Source organism: Dermochelys coriacea, chromosome 6, assembly GCF_009764565.3.
Source record: "Dermochelys coriacea isolate rDerCor1 chromosome 6, rDerCor1.pri.v4, whole genome shotgun sequence".
Lineage (NCBI taxonomy): Eukaryota > Metazoa > Chordata > Testudines > Dermochelyidae > Dermochelys > Dermochelys coriacea.
The window spans coordinates 123,593,937-123,608,775 of NC_050073.1; the positions used below are offsets into that span (position 1 = coordinate 123,593,937).

Genomic DNA, 14,839 nt, shown 5'->3' on the forward strand with positions numbered 1-14,839 from the left:
GGGCTTGTCTACATGGGGAAACTTATTGACATAACCATGTCCTATGTAGACACACTTATTATGGACTAAGGGTGCCCTTTTCCCATTTAGTGACATAAACCAAACTGGGAAAAGGCATTTTTATTCTGGAATAACAGTGAGTTACAGCAATATAATTATACCAGTCAAATTCTTTGTGTTGACAAGCCCTTAGATTTTCCATGCCTCAGTTCCCCATCTGTAAAATAGGAAAGCTCCTATTATCCCCATCTCACGGAGTGCTGTGAGGGTGAACACATGAAAAGAGTGTGAGACATTGGATACAGTGGTAAAGGAGGCCATACAATACCAATGATAGATGTGATCAATCCAGTAAGCAGGTATGCGTCTGCATTCGGCACTGCCTGCAAACAGCCCTCCAGGAAGCTCCACTGAGAGGGAAATACAATAACTGAACCTTATAGTCATGTTTCACTACTGGGATGTCAGCATGAAATAGCTATCTATGACTACAGCCTACACACATTGCACAGCTGCAGAATATTTCCCCCATGTCACATCTGACTTGCAGCTTTCCATAGGAAGGGCATGGTGCCCCAAATGGTACAAATATTCTTTAGTAACAAAATCTCTGTACAACAGTATGTATGTATGGTAAGTATAATGGTGGCTGTGAGCTAATATCCGTCTCCCTTATTGACAAGAGAAAATTGGACAAAATATGGATATTTGTGGCAGAGATATTTTAAAAAAAGAAAAGGAGTACTTGTGGCACCTTAGAGACTAACAAATTTATTAGAGCATAAGCTTTCGTGAGCTACAGCTCACTTCATCGGATGCATTTGGTGGAAAAAACAGAGGAGAGATTTATATACACACACACACGTTTCATGTTCTCTGTGTGTGTGTATATAAATCTCTCCTCTGTTTTTTCCACCAAATGCATCCGATGAAGTGAGCTGTAGCTCACGAAAGCTTATGCTCTAATAAATTTGTTAGTCTCTAAGGTGCCACAAGTACTCCTTTTCTTTTTGCGAATACAGACTAACACGGCTGCTACTCTGAAACCTGAGATATTTTAGTGGTGTTTATGCTAAATGACTTGCCCAGATCTCAGGGGGCGGGTAAGTGTCAGTTCTTGGATTAGATCTAGCGTAGCTGTATTTTTAGACCACATCTCTCTCGGTGAAATAGACTAGCTCTGGTCTGCTTCCTTGTTTCTGTGGCCTGCTAGATGTACAAGCTTCTAGGGTTCCCCATCTCACCTCAAGGGGATTCACAAGCTAACACTGTTATAAACCTGCGTGTTTTGTAACTGATCATTGCTTATTCCTAGGTCCTGCTTCACTTTTAAATGCCCTAAAGGGAATTGCCAGCATTTTGTTTAGCATCTCTCACAACTTGGCGTGGTTTATTAAATAGAAAACAGCATGGGCTAATGTTTTCTAATTACCAAGTCTTCCTTTGTTTTTGCAGGGGTCCAGCTGGAGTAAGAGCCCAGGCCTTGGACCGGGATGGAAATTTGGTAGATGATTTTGTATTCGATGGAGGCACTGGTGATATTGGAAGCAGAGTTCTTCATGTCAGAAATGCCCCATCTCCTGCCGCTACCTCCTCCCTTGCCATTGCAAAAATGATCGCAGATGAAGTGGAGCAAAGATTTGGCTTGTGAAATGAACCAGCACCGCACTGTTTGTATCCCCTCTTGGTTAGCTGTGTGACTGCACTGAATGAAGTCTGCAGTTTGTCAGAGTGAAGATAAACTGGAAGTCGTCTTGTTCAGCAGATGAACACTGGCATTTAGGCTGTTGAATACAAAACTAGCATGTCGGTTGTTTGCCTCCATAAGCCTTTACTTCTCTACTTACTAAACAGGAATTGTGAGATCAGATAAGTCCTGGGGGAATGGAGGGCACCCCCAAAATACTCTATTGATGGGGGGACAGGAATCAGTGAGTGCCCAGCTGGAAGAGAGAAAAGAGCCACCTTCAACTGCAGAGGCAGTGACATCTCCCCCCTCCCCCCCCAAAAGAGCTGCCTCTCTGCGCATGGTGCTAGCACTAACTGCTGCTCGATGGTCACTAGAGGGCTGTAGGAGGAACAGAAAGAGTTATTGCCAAATGGGCTTCCCGCACTCTGATTTCCCATGTTCTCTGGTTTAAACAGGACCTCCCAGCATCTCCACTGCAGCAGGGTGGCTCCTTGAGGCATCATGGCCAGGGAGAGGCTGTGATGGTCCCTCCCTCTTTCAAGAGATTGAGGAATTCACCTCCTCACTGGGAAAAATTGGTGAACACCCTTTAAAGAATGTAAATATGGAAGTACTGTAAACAACCCTTTGTCATTGCATCATTGGGGAGCTGCTGAAAATGTTATTTGACATTCATTGCTTTCTCCATTAACGCACAGTACCTGAGATAGGCCCAAGCTCAGCAACTGGTTTTATATTTCCTTTGGATGTCTTACTTGATTTACATATGCACACAGTCATTCATAGTCTGGATGATCTAGACCAGCACTGTCTGCCTACCTGAGATCAGAGATAAATAAATGCCATTTTTCATAAAAACAAAACATGGGGGTCAGTGAAGAGCAAATAATTATTCTTAAAAACAGATAATGCAATATGAACTTGCTTTTATGCAGCATATTGAGCAATCAGATGAAAATCTGCTTCGTAAAAACAATGTGAAAGGGAGGAAATTACAGAAACCTGTCTTTAGTTCAGTCATTTTGTGCACGACTTTCACTTTGAGTCCAAGTGGCAGTGAGTCATGAAAGTTTCCCACTTCCAATCATCTGTTGGTAGGAGGGGACCTTCGAGAGTACTGATTGGTATCACTGAAAGACACACTTGGGAACTTTGTATTTCCTCTGACACTTGCTGCTTCAAACACTATGAAATGTTTTCAGAAGTGTGCCTGGAAGTGAAACTGTTCCCTGGAATGCAGAGAATGTTCATTAAAATCTGGGGACTTAAAAAAAAGCTCTTTCCTAACTGAACTATGAGTGTCTTAGTATGTACAGCATAACTACTACAAAAAAGATAATTGTATGGCCCCAGGGACATAGTGCTGCAAAGTACACTTTAAAAGCATGTGTGCAGGAGATGTTGGGAAATGTAGATAATTAAGGGTGGTTAGCTGCCTACCAGACAATTTGGCCTTTTTTTTTTTTTTTTAAGATTACCTTCTAGATTTCTGTTATATACGTACATTGCATTGTGTTAGCACAGGAGTTCGGGTACATAAACAGATTCTACGTCTCTGGTATACAATAGGCTAGAAGTTCTCAAGGCAGGGGCTTAACCACTTACTTGGCTTTTCTGATGAAATGTACTTTATCAGAAAAATATTTGAGAACTCCCACTAAACTTAATATGTCAATTTGTAAACCCAAATAATTCGCCTCTTGAAGAGAAATCTTTATGCACATTATTTTTAACCGAAATAAAGCTAGAATGGGATTGCTTCAAACACTAGCGCAGTCTAGTTGAGCAAGAGTCATAGCTGCACAGCTAAAATAAGTCCTCTTACCAAGTGTTGCCTATCAACAGTAAATACAAGAAGATTGCAAAGTAACTTCCTCCTACGTGAGGTGTGGCTCTAACATGTATTAACAGAATAAAGAATGTTAAAAAGTAAACCAGTCATGCACTTTGATTCTTAAATCAGGGAGTTTAAATGTACAGCCTGATAGTTTTATAAGGAATTCTCTTTTAATTAAATTTCTGGGCGATAACTGTTTAGGCTAAAGCTTATTAGATGTCTTTTTTAGCTCTGAATCTTTTATCAAATTCTGTAAAATAGTCTTTATTTCTGTTGAGAGTTGTAAACAACTTTTTTTTAAAAGGAAACATTTTAAAATTCTTTAAATTGCTACAATAGTGGTGTTAGCATGTAAGTGAAGCTTTGTCCAAGAAGTGTGAAAAGAATAAAATGTCCAGTTCACTTGTATTGTTCCAATATCATGTCCTTTTATATTTTGTAGTTAAAAATATTACATTAACTCTTCCCCCCCATCTAACTGAATCAGGCATACAAATTGTTCTTGCTTTGCAGGAAAGCTACTGTTGATGGCCTGTAGAGTTAAACACTGATCTCAGGCAGTCAGTGGCTCTGTGTATAGAAATACCTAAATTTGCTTAAAGAGAGAAAAGGAGTATTTGTGGCACCTTAGAGACTAACAAATTTATTTGAGCATAAGCTTTCGTGAGCTACAGATGAAGTTGCATCGGATGAAGTGAGCTGTAGCCCACGAAAGCTTATGCTCAAGTAAATTTGTTAGTCTCTAAAGTGCCACAAGTACTCCTTTTTTTTTTTTTTTTTTTTTTTTTTTGCGAATACAGACTAACATGGCTGCTACTCTGAAACCTTAAAGAGAGAGTTCTTTCTTTCCCACATAGGAATGTGTGTGATCAGTAGGATTACCCAGAACCACCTATAAGAATGAGCTGAATGTTTCTTCTGAGGAGGCTCTGGTTAAATGCACTCACTTTCCTCTCAGGATCACCCAGGAGCTTGAAGCCCAGGAACATACTGCACAGCAAGGACAACAAAAGGGAAACTGCTTGTCCTTCTGCAGTGCCTCTGTTAGTTAAATTCCAAGCATTTAAATATGCCAGCATAATGACTCTGATATCAGCAAGACTATACACAAACCAAATGTCAATCACTTTTAATAGGGTTTGAAAAAGTCATGATTTATCAGGAATTGGCAAGTATCCTGGAAACATGAGGTCCTGGCTATCTCCTGCTATGCATTTCTGGGCAGGGTTCAGAGATTCATATATGCCAAGGCCAGAAGGGACCATTGTGATCAGCTAGTCTGACCTCCTGTGTAACACAGGCCAGAGAACTTCCCCCAGAATAATTCCTAGAGTGGATCTTTTAGAACAACATCCAATCTTGATTTTAAAATTTTCAGTGATGGAGAACCCACCAGGACCCTCCGTAAGTTGTTCTAATGATTAATTACTCTTGCCATTAAAAATTGCGCTTTATTTCTAGTCTGAATTTGTCTCGCTTCAACTTCCAGCCATTGGATCATGTTATGCCTTTCTCTGCTAGATTGACAAGCCCATTATTAAATATTTGTTCCCAGTGTAGATACTTATAGACTGTAATCAAATCTCCCTTTAACCGTCTCTTTGTTAAGCTAAATAGATAGACTTAAAGAGCAAACTCTCGATAAGGCAGTTTTTCTAATCCTTGAATCATTCTCGTGATCCTCTCCAATTTATTAACATCCTTCTTGAATTGTGGGCATCAGAACTGGACACACTATTCCAGCAGTGGTTGCACCAGTACCAAATACAGAGGCAAAATAACTTCTCTATTTCTACTGGAGATTCCCCTGTTTATGCACGTAAGAACTGCATTAGCCCTTTTGGCCACAGAGTCACAGTGGGCTCTCATGTTCAGCTGATTAGCTACTTTTTGACCCACTTTTGAAAAAGTTGACCCACTTTTTCAGTCACTACTTCCCAGGATAGAGTCTCCCAGCCTATAAATGTGGCCTACATTCTTTGCTCCTAGATGCATACATTTACATTGAGCTGTATTAAAACACATCTTGCTTGTTTTCACCCATTTTACCAAGCAATCAAGCCTTTTCTGAGTCAGTGACCTGTCCTTTCATTATTTACCACTCTCCCAATTTTTGTGTCATCTGCAAGTTTTATCACAGATGATTTAATGTTTTCTACCAGGTCATTGATAAAAATGTTAAATAACATAGGGCCAAGAACTGATGTCCACTGGAAATACACCTGCTTGACGATAAGGAGTACTTGTGGCACCTTAGAGACTAACAAATTTATTAGTCTCTAAGGTGCCACAAGTACTCCTTTTCTTTTTGCGAATACAGACTAACACGGCTGCTACTCTGAAACCTGCTTGGCGATGATTCCCTGCTTACAATTGCATTCCAAGACCTTTCATTTAGCCAATTTTTAATACATTTAATGTGTATCATGTTAATTTTATATTGTCATTTTTTTAATCAATGTCATGTAGCACCAAGTCAGACGCCATACAGAGGTCAGTTTATTAAATCAACACTAATACCTTTATCAACCACATTTGTAATCGCATCAAAAAGAGATATCAAGTTAGTCTGACAGAGTCTTGTTTGAATAAATCCCTATTGATTGGCATATATTACTTTACTCTCCTTAAATTCTTTATTAATGAAGTCCTGTATCAGCTGCTCCATTATCTTGCCTGGGATCAATGTCAGTCTGACAGGCCTATAGTTACCCCCATCATACTGTTTACCCTTTTAAAAATTGGTACATTAGCTTTCTTCCAGTCTCCTGGAATTTCCCCAGTGCTCCAAGACTTACTGAAAATCAACAATAACAGTCCAGCAAGTGCTCAGTCAGCTCTTTTAAAACTCTTGGATGTTATCTGGACCTGCTGATTTTAAAATGTTTAACTTTAGTAACTTCTGTTTAACATCCTCTAGAGATACTAGTGGAATGGAATGAGTGTTATCACCACATGATGAAACTATATTGTCTGCTGCTGTGCCCATCGCCCAGGATAAAGTATCCAGACTGCTGTGGTCAACTGCTCCCAGTGTAGACTACTGACACTTTGCCATAGTTTTGGCAGCAGTGAAAGGGAAGTAGCAATTGCCAGGGATGCCCTCCTAAAGTTATGTGGGTCCAAAGGAGCAGAAGAAACTGCATATGTGAGGGCTTGTCTATAGATGGAAATTGCCCAGACTAGTTATTCCACAATAGCTCCACATATGGACACTCTTATTCTGCAATGAGTGTTTTTTTCTGATTCAGGGTGTGGTTATGGAGGTGGGGGGAGTTTAATCCAAAATTGTTTGATGCATGTCAGGTAACTCACTCCAACAGCATGCACACAGAACATGTGATGCATTTTCAATTTGCAGCGTATGAACATACTGCAGTGGTGCTGCAAACTGTGGTGTTCTTGGTGGGGGGTATCCCATGGTCTTTTGTTTCACTGCTGAGCAGTGTGCATTTTGGGATTGTTTTTGCTATGAATTGTGGGAAACCAGGTAGATCTTTTTTTAAATTCCATGTTTCTGTTATACCAATAAAATAAAAACCAGCAGGATCTTATTAAAAGGGGAAAAGGCAAAATGCCATATTTATTGTGAATACAGAAAGAGTCCTAGTAAGCAGTTAGTTATAGCTATAACATTCCATTCAATTTCATATTTATTCACACATTCATTCACACACACACACACACACACACACAGGTTCTGCAAGGTTGTTATCATAGTTACCAGCCTTAGAGTTGCTCATGCCAAGCCACTGGTCAGGTGGCCTGGACACGAGGAGGGGGCACGGCCTTGTCAGATGCACATCTGACGCTCCTGGAAGTTGGTTTGCAGAATCAGACCCCAAAGTTCTCAGTTTCTAGAGTCCATTTTTATAGGAATTTATTCCTATGCCAGTCTATGGGAATTGCTTCATCATGCTGTTGCTGAATCAATCAGCAGATGGCACATTCCTGACAGCTCCGTGTTGTTTTTCGGTTCTCCCATCCTTGAGGCTGTTGGGTGGATTCCAGTCTACCCTCCGGGGGTCCTCTGGTTGTTTCCACTTGATGCCTTCTTCGGCCAATGGACACTGGATTCTTAGGCTGGCACCTCACTGATCATTCAGTTATTATCCACACCAAGCATCCATCCACATACATCCTCTATCTCTATTTTAATCACAATTGTTAACAAAGCGAGATAAATACAACAAAAGGGTGTGGAGTCTCTGTGTGCTGTTTCTGTTGTTACAAAGTATTGCTTTGAGAACAGACTCTGTTTTAGGATGTACTAACACAATTAGTAGCTTGCAAGTTTCACACAGAGAGGGAGAGAAACAGTACCAAAAACCAAGAGACCTCTTAATAGTAATACCCTGGAATTTAAACTATGGGGAATCAAACTCATTTGTGATTTTAATACAGAACTTCTTTAATATAATCCAACATTTCCACCATCTCTGTCCCATATGTTTCCCTTTGGGGTGACCTTGTGCCATTTTTGAATTGCTGTTGGCCATCATGGACCCAACTGCTCCGCAGCGCTATGGTGAGGAGTGTGAATAAGCACCAGCTGCTTGGGCTATATTACAGTAGTCAAAGCTGGACGAATTTGACACTGGTCTTCATCCGGCACATCACTGAGCAGATGACGTGGATTGTGCAGAAGCAGGAAAATGTCCTATGCCAGCAGCTGCAGCTCCTGCAATGGCAGGAGAATACTCGGAAGCGATGGCAGCCAGAAGGAAGAGGATGATGCTGAGCTGTTGGAACAAGAGGCCCAGTTCCAGGATCACTTGCACAGCATTCAGCACCGATTCTGGACCCAGGAAACCAGTGGTGGGAGAGGATTGTTGTGCAGACATAGGACGACCAGCAGTGGCAAGAGAACTTTAGGATGGGGAGGGTTACGTTTTTTGAGATCTGTGCAGAACTGATGCTGGAGCTGCAGCGACAGTGTATCAACATGCAGTGCCCCTTACCGACGGAGTAACGGGGTCACCATTGCCATCTGGAAGCTGGTCACCACAGAATGCTACTGGTCCATAACTAACCAATTTGTTGTGGGGCGATCAACTATTGGGGGCCCACTCTCATGCAGGTCTGCTATGCCACTGATAAGGTGCTGTCCAACTGAGTCGTAAAACTGCATAGTGCTCAGGAGATTATTGATAGATTTGCATGCCAGAGGTTCCCAAACCGCTTGGGGGCTATTGATGGACCCCATGTGCCTATCATTCTCACATCCCCACCCAGGGTGCAGAACTCATAAACAGAAAGGGGTATTTCTCCCGGGTGCTCCAATGACTGGTCGGCCACTGTGGCAGATTAACAGACATAAATGCAGAGTGGTCTGGAGGGGTCTACAATGCTAGGATCTTTCGGAACTCAGTTCTTTTTAGAATAATGGACAAAGAACCGTTTCCTTCAGGACCACCGTTGACATTAATGGTGTGGACGTCGGTCTGGTTATTCTGGGAGTCCTGGCTTATCCTCTGATGCCCTGGCTAACAAAGCCATACACGCCCCACTTGGACAGAAGGAAGGAACATTTAAACTGTTGCCTGAGGGCACTGACGACCTGTGCCTGGTGACAGTGCAGGAGCACCACCCTGGAACAGCTCGAGCCATGCCCTCCGTCCAGCAATCCCCACTCCCAGAAAGCAGCAGCCTCTCTGTGCAGCTCCCAGCTGCTCCTCTGCTTCTGCCTCTCCCTGCCTGGCGCAGCTCGTGGCTCAGCTGCTCCGAAGGGAGGGGGCCCAGCCACTTCATGTGACCGAGCAATCTGGGGGTGAGGGTGTGACCCTGCATGCCTCCCCCCATGTATCGCCTCTGTCTGAGTAGTTGCAGAATGCTGGTTGCATTTGGCTGTTTGAAAGGCAGACGGCTGTTTAGGGAATAGGTTGGAAGCAGCAGAAACAAACATTCTGACTGTTATAACTACATGTTGTGTTCTGCACAATGTTTGTGAGAGCAGGGGAGAAAGCCTTAATGATAAGTGGGCGGCAGAGGCTTGCTTGGTGCTTCGAGCAGCCAGGAGGAGTCCCACAGAAAACAGGGGAATGTGCTCAGAGGGCCCCATTGTTCATATTTTGAGTCTTAGGCCTGAATATGTGCCGCTGTTAGCCCATGGAAAGGGAGTTGGGAAAGATACAGGGTGAGCACTGGGGTACTGGGTAGGAAATGGAACATTCCCTCTGTACTTTTGTGAACCCTATGAACGTTTTCAGCTTTATTTAAAGGAATGGCTGAGATAAATGCACTGATCACTCATAACTGATGCTTTATAAACTGTTCTGATTATGGAAGAACAATAAAAAACTAAAAGTAAAGTTTTTGATAGAACCAATGGAAAAATAATAATAGTTTCATATGTGCAAATACATTTAGCTAAACAATGTGCTAAGCAAACAACTATAGACAACAACTTTCATTGAAGCACCAATGCAAAACAAAACTGAAAGTTGAACAGTAAGAACACTGCAAATAGAATAATTTTGGGTTGAGGGAGGTGTGATCCTGATCCAACAGACAGAAGGCACTAGGGCTAGATAAGGGTTACAAGGATCACACAGTCTGGTATATACATACTAGTTTGCCAAAGAGTGTCATATAAGGTTTCTATGAAAGCCTGTGTCACAATGGTCATCATAATAATTGTGAAATGTCTGCATGGATAATATGTAAGGAGTTATGTACATATACTGAAAATTATGTTCTTAGTGTCCGTGAGTTGGGGGCTTCAAAGATTTCGTTCAGGCAGGAGATGCTTATCTACCTGTCTGGCTATATGTAGAGGAAGTATTGTACACTTCACAGTGACTACCTATTTACAGTCTGAGCAACATGCTAATCAAGTGGTTGCAAAGTCTCTCCTTGGGTTACCCTGTTTGCAGGTGAAGACAATGTATCGTTGGAACTATAGCTGGGGGTGCAGGGTGACATCCAGTTATCCCTTGCTGAGGGACTGAGTTGCCAGCTGGCCTGTCTTATGAATGAAGTATCATAGCCAATCTGGCTCTGGATGAGCTGACCCTTATGAAACATGGGAAAGTTTTGTTAGTTAAGTCTAGGCTCTAGAAAGCCCATTGTGATTTTATTCTATATGTAACCATTTGTTTCTAGTAATTCTACTTGTTTCTTCTCAAATCTCTGTTCTTTATTTAATAAACTTCTTGGTTTTACTATAAACCTATTGACGTGCTGGGTGTTATCCAGAGCTGTGACTTAAGGTGTATTGGTAAGCTGGGGTGTGCTGTCCTTTGGATCTGGGAATTCTGTGAGTGTCCAGTAGATTTGGGGCTGGGTGCTCCAGGGGGATGCTTGGAGGACTCGGGTGTAGAGTATGCCTATCACTAACCTGTATAGCGATCAGGGCCTGTGGAGTAGGAAGGCAGTGCTTGTGTTGCCAGGTGCTGATGCAGTGGGGAGCTGACCTACAACAGGAATACACCAAGTTTCCTCACGCTAAGGGTAGGTGGTATTGGTGCCTCTCAACTGCGGGTATCCTTGTGAAGATTCCACAGGGGGGTGCTCAGAGTTACAGGGAAGGCACATGTGTGATTTCCCTCTGGCTCTTCTTGTCCGCATGGGTTCTGGAGTTGAGTGCTGCAGCTCAAAACTGTCAGGGGTGTTGCGGGTCTCAAAAGAGCTGGGCTCCCAGCACCAGAGGTCTCAGTGCTCATTTTGAAAAGGGAACGCTCCCAAGGAGCACCACTGCAGGAGTATGGTGGGGAAGAACTGCGACTGGTCCCAGTACCCGATATTGTCCAGGGGCTGAAGGACATGGCTCAGTCACAGATTATGGTGCTGCAGAGCCTGTTGGCTGAGCAAGAGCATGTTGTGAAGGAGAGCATTCACATGCAGCACAGTGTCCAGGAGCAGCCTCTGTATCTCCCCGTCTTTTTTCCATGCTCTCCGTGGCCATGGTGATGCTGTTCTTGGTCACAGCCACGACCTCCTGAGACAGCTGCATTTCTTCCTCCCTCTGGATGCTCGTGTACAACCTCCACTTCTCAGCTGGCCTGTGTGAGACTCTACCATGAGTTCTGCAAACATCTTGTCCCAGGTCTTCCTTTTTCACCCCCTCAGGTTGTCCAGTCAGTCAGCCATAGATAGAAGTCGTAGCCTTGGCAGTCTGGTGGTTGCAGCTGCTGTGGGAGTAGGGGGGAAAAAACCAGTTGCAAATTGTTCATATCCTATGATAGCTTCTTTTAGTGCATCTATGATTTTACCTCCCTGGGACTCTTCTCGTTCTTAGGGGACCATCACAGATGGCAAGTCGTCTGCATGTGCGGAGGGTGCTGGAGCATTTGGATTTCAATCTACTCTGTCTGCTTTCATGCTGCTAGGGGTGGAGGTGGGGGGTGGTTGGAGCAATGTGCCAGGTTTGTTTTTGGTTTTATTTGCATGCTGGAGGCAATTCTATGGCTTCAGAGGTGTTAAGGGGAGTTTATGGGGGTCATGAGGGGGGTGGGGATGGGGTGAAGTGGATAGTAATCCCCGCTCCATCCCCTCTGTGTGGTCCTCGCTTTCAATGACCTTACACTGAGGCAGGTGACTAGGAGGCAAAGAATGGTCATATTCAAAAAGGCAAAGGGCTGTCCAGAGAGCTTTGCTGCCAAGGTGGTCCCTCCCCCAGAAATGCTGCAGGGATGGAAGAGGCTTGCAAGCCATACCGGAGGGAAGGGCGCACAACCATTCCCTATAATGGGCAAAACAAAACAGAGCAATTTCTCAGGCTTAAGTCCTGCTCTGTCTCCCCTGCAGAGATGGAGAAGGTGCAGAGAAAAATTAATAGGACCCTGCAATAAATGTTGACTACAACCGTGTACAGGGCATTTATATTTTAGCAGGGAGCAGTACTGTTTGTGCCATGACTGGGCATACATTGTCCATTCATCCCTCATGTAAACTACAAATACTAACCCGACTTCTTTTCCGGTAGCCACTTGCTCAATATCCTGTTGAATTTTGCACAAATATTATTAGAATTGACTGTGGGGGCAGGGTAGAAATTGTGGCTGGTCCCTGCTGGTGGTTACCATTTTGAGATGGCAGAGAAAGGGTTTGCTGGCCAGGACTGCTGAGGTGAGGGGAAAGGACAGTAGGCGTGTGGGCAAGTGCTCTCCATGCGCGGTTGCTAGCCATGGCTTTAGCATGTCACAGAGGCCGATTGCGCAGGCAGAGCAGCTGCCATTTTGGAAACATGTACCGGCCGAACAAACAGGGTGGGCTGAGAGAGGTGGGGCTGGATACTTGGAAGGGCTCCTAGCTCACATTCACCTTCAAAGGCTGCAGCCATGGGGCACTCAGAACCGAAGCCAGAACAGCAGTGTAGCACAATAATAATAAATAATTGTAAGAATAGGTATTTACATGCCCATTTTCCATCCAGGGAATCTGCCTTGTCAGTCTTGGCCTGGTTTCTAGCTGGGACTCCGGCTCAGCTGATACAGGGCAGGAATCAGGATCCGTTGCAGTAGGGCACAACTGGGACTGACTTTCCAGCTAAGGGTTACTGGGTTCAGGCTCAAACCGATCATCGGAGCCCTGGGTGCTTGGGACCCCAGTAACGAGCAAGTGTGGCGGGAATGCAGAATTGGTCAACCCTTCGCTCGACTGATGCAGCAACTCATGGTGTTGGATGCCATCAGGTGGTTGAGGGACGTCTACCTAGAACACATCACCGGACATCAGCCATACCAGGAGAGAGGAGCTGGAGTGCGGATGAGAAGCACAGTCAGGAAACAGAGTAGCCGCCGTGTTAGTCTGTATTCGCAAAAAAGAAAAGGAGTACTTGTGGCACCTTAGAGACTAACAAATTTATTTGAGCATAAGCTTTCGTGTGCTACAGCTCACTTCCACCGAATGCATCCGATGCAGTGAGCTGTAGCTCACGAAAGCTTATGCTCAAATAAATTTGTTAGTCTCTAAGGTGCCACAAGTCCTCCTTTTCTTTTTTACAGTTAGGAAAGTAACTGAAATACTTCCCTGATGGATTGTATTTTCTAATGGGCAACTTACCCTAAATCAGTGGTTCCCAAACTGGAGTTCGCAAAATGTTACAGGGGGTTTGGGGGAAAAATTCTCTAATGGTGGACAGAGCTGTCCTTAGGGACCCCGGGCAGCACGGGGCCAGCAGCCTGGAGCCCCTGGACTTCCAAGAGCTAAGCAGATCAACGCGAGCATATCGATCACACTGAGGAGATTTAATTTCAAGATTCCTTATAAGAAACAGAAAGGGAGGTTGATGTTTTTTGCTATTTTCATAATTAAATAGGCAGCTAGTATTGTTTTTAAAATTTTTATGAAGAACAAGTTTAAGCTTTGTTGTACCGTGCGTCGTTTGCCTGGACTGCTCAAGGCCCTGAATGCTTGTGTAGGAGGAACGATTTGAGTTGGCTTCTTAAATCCCTTCATGCTGTTTCACATCTGATACTCCTTGATGAACCACAGGAGCCTCGTCTTATAACAGGCTTCTTCAAAGTGATACCAAGCTATGAAAGCGAGATCTTGGAAGAGTGTTGCTGTTTTCGTAAGGTAGGGAATATACTGTAATGAGAAATAATGAAGAGTGTGTAATAAGCATGTCATACCACACAAATTTTATATTTCCAAGATCACGGCTTTTATCATTTATTCTCAGGGAAAGGAGAAAACCCCTGGCAATATTCATTTTGGGGGGGGGGGGGGAGGTCGCGAGACTTGACCTTTTAGTGAAAGGGGTTCACAGGTGGTTTAAAATTTGGGAAGCGCTGCCCTAAATTCTCACTTACCGAGGGGCAACCTACACGCCTTGCTGGATTTGCTGTCTACCCCCCCGGGGAGCTTTTCACGAGGGACGTACGGGCGGCGTGTTGGGCGCCCAGGCTCTGAAGCGCATGGGTCAGTGGATCTCAGGGTGGGCTGGGGCTGATGCCCCTTTTCAGGCAAACTTCGCGCTGCTGGATAAGCTCAGCCCTCTGCCCCCGTGTCTTCACTCCCTCTTCTTACGCCGGGCCTCAGGCGACCGCCTGCCACGAGCGTTCACACGGTGCTTAGCCCCGGGAGGAGGAGTCGGGCCTGGATCGCACGGACGCTGTGGCGCCGCTGCCAGCACCCAGGCGGCCGCTAGGGGGCGCGGTGGCCAGGCGGGCGGGGGGCCGGGCGCCTGCGCAGTGCCGCGCCGGAGGGAGGGGCGGCGTGAGGCGGCCCCGGCGGGCAGAGCGAGGTCGCGCGAGTGGCCAGGCGGGGGCAGCGGGGCCGGCAGCCGCTCGCCCGCCCGCCCGCCCGGGAGCCCAGCCACGGCCCCGGGCCTCCGGATGTGATCGCTGGCCGGGCGGGGGCAGAGC

At 44.8% G+C, this 14,839-nt stretch overlaps 1 protein-coding gene and 1 long non-coding RNA gene across 2 annotated transcripts in view; one reads left to right on the forward strand and one right to left on the reverse strand.

The window, feature by feature from the left end:
• L2HGDH (L-2-hydroxyglutarate dehydrogenase) overlaps window positions 1–3,944 on the forward strand; it is a 32,763-nt gene extending 28,819 nt beyond the window's left edge. The window contains exon 10 of the mRNA XM_038406112.2: window positions 1,456–3,944. Within this exon, the coding sequence (XP_038262040.1) occupies window positions 1,456–1,651 (196 nt within the window). The 3' untranslated portion in view covers window positions 1,652–3,944. The remainder of the gene's footprint in view (window positions 1–1,455) is intronic.
• Window positions 3,945–7,829: 3,885 nt separating this feature from the next.
• On the reverse strand, window positions 7,830–14,627 carry LOC119857022. Its single transcript, XR_005293475.2, has 4 exons — window positions 14,285–14,627; window positions 13,845–14,060; window positions 12,885–13,181; window positions 7,830–11,659 (listed from the first exon to the last, which is right to left on the reverse strand). It is a non-coding gene; the product is annotated as an uncharacterized LOC119857022 (long non-coding RNA).
• Window positions 14,628–14,839: the final 212 nt, after the last annotated feature.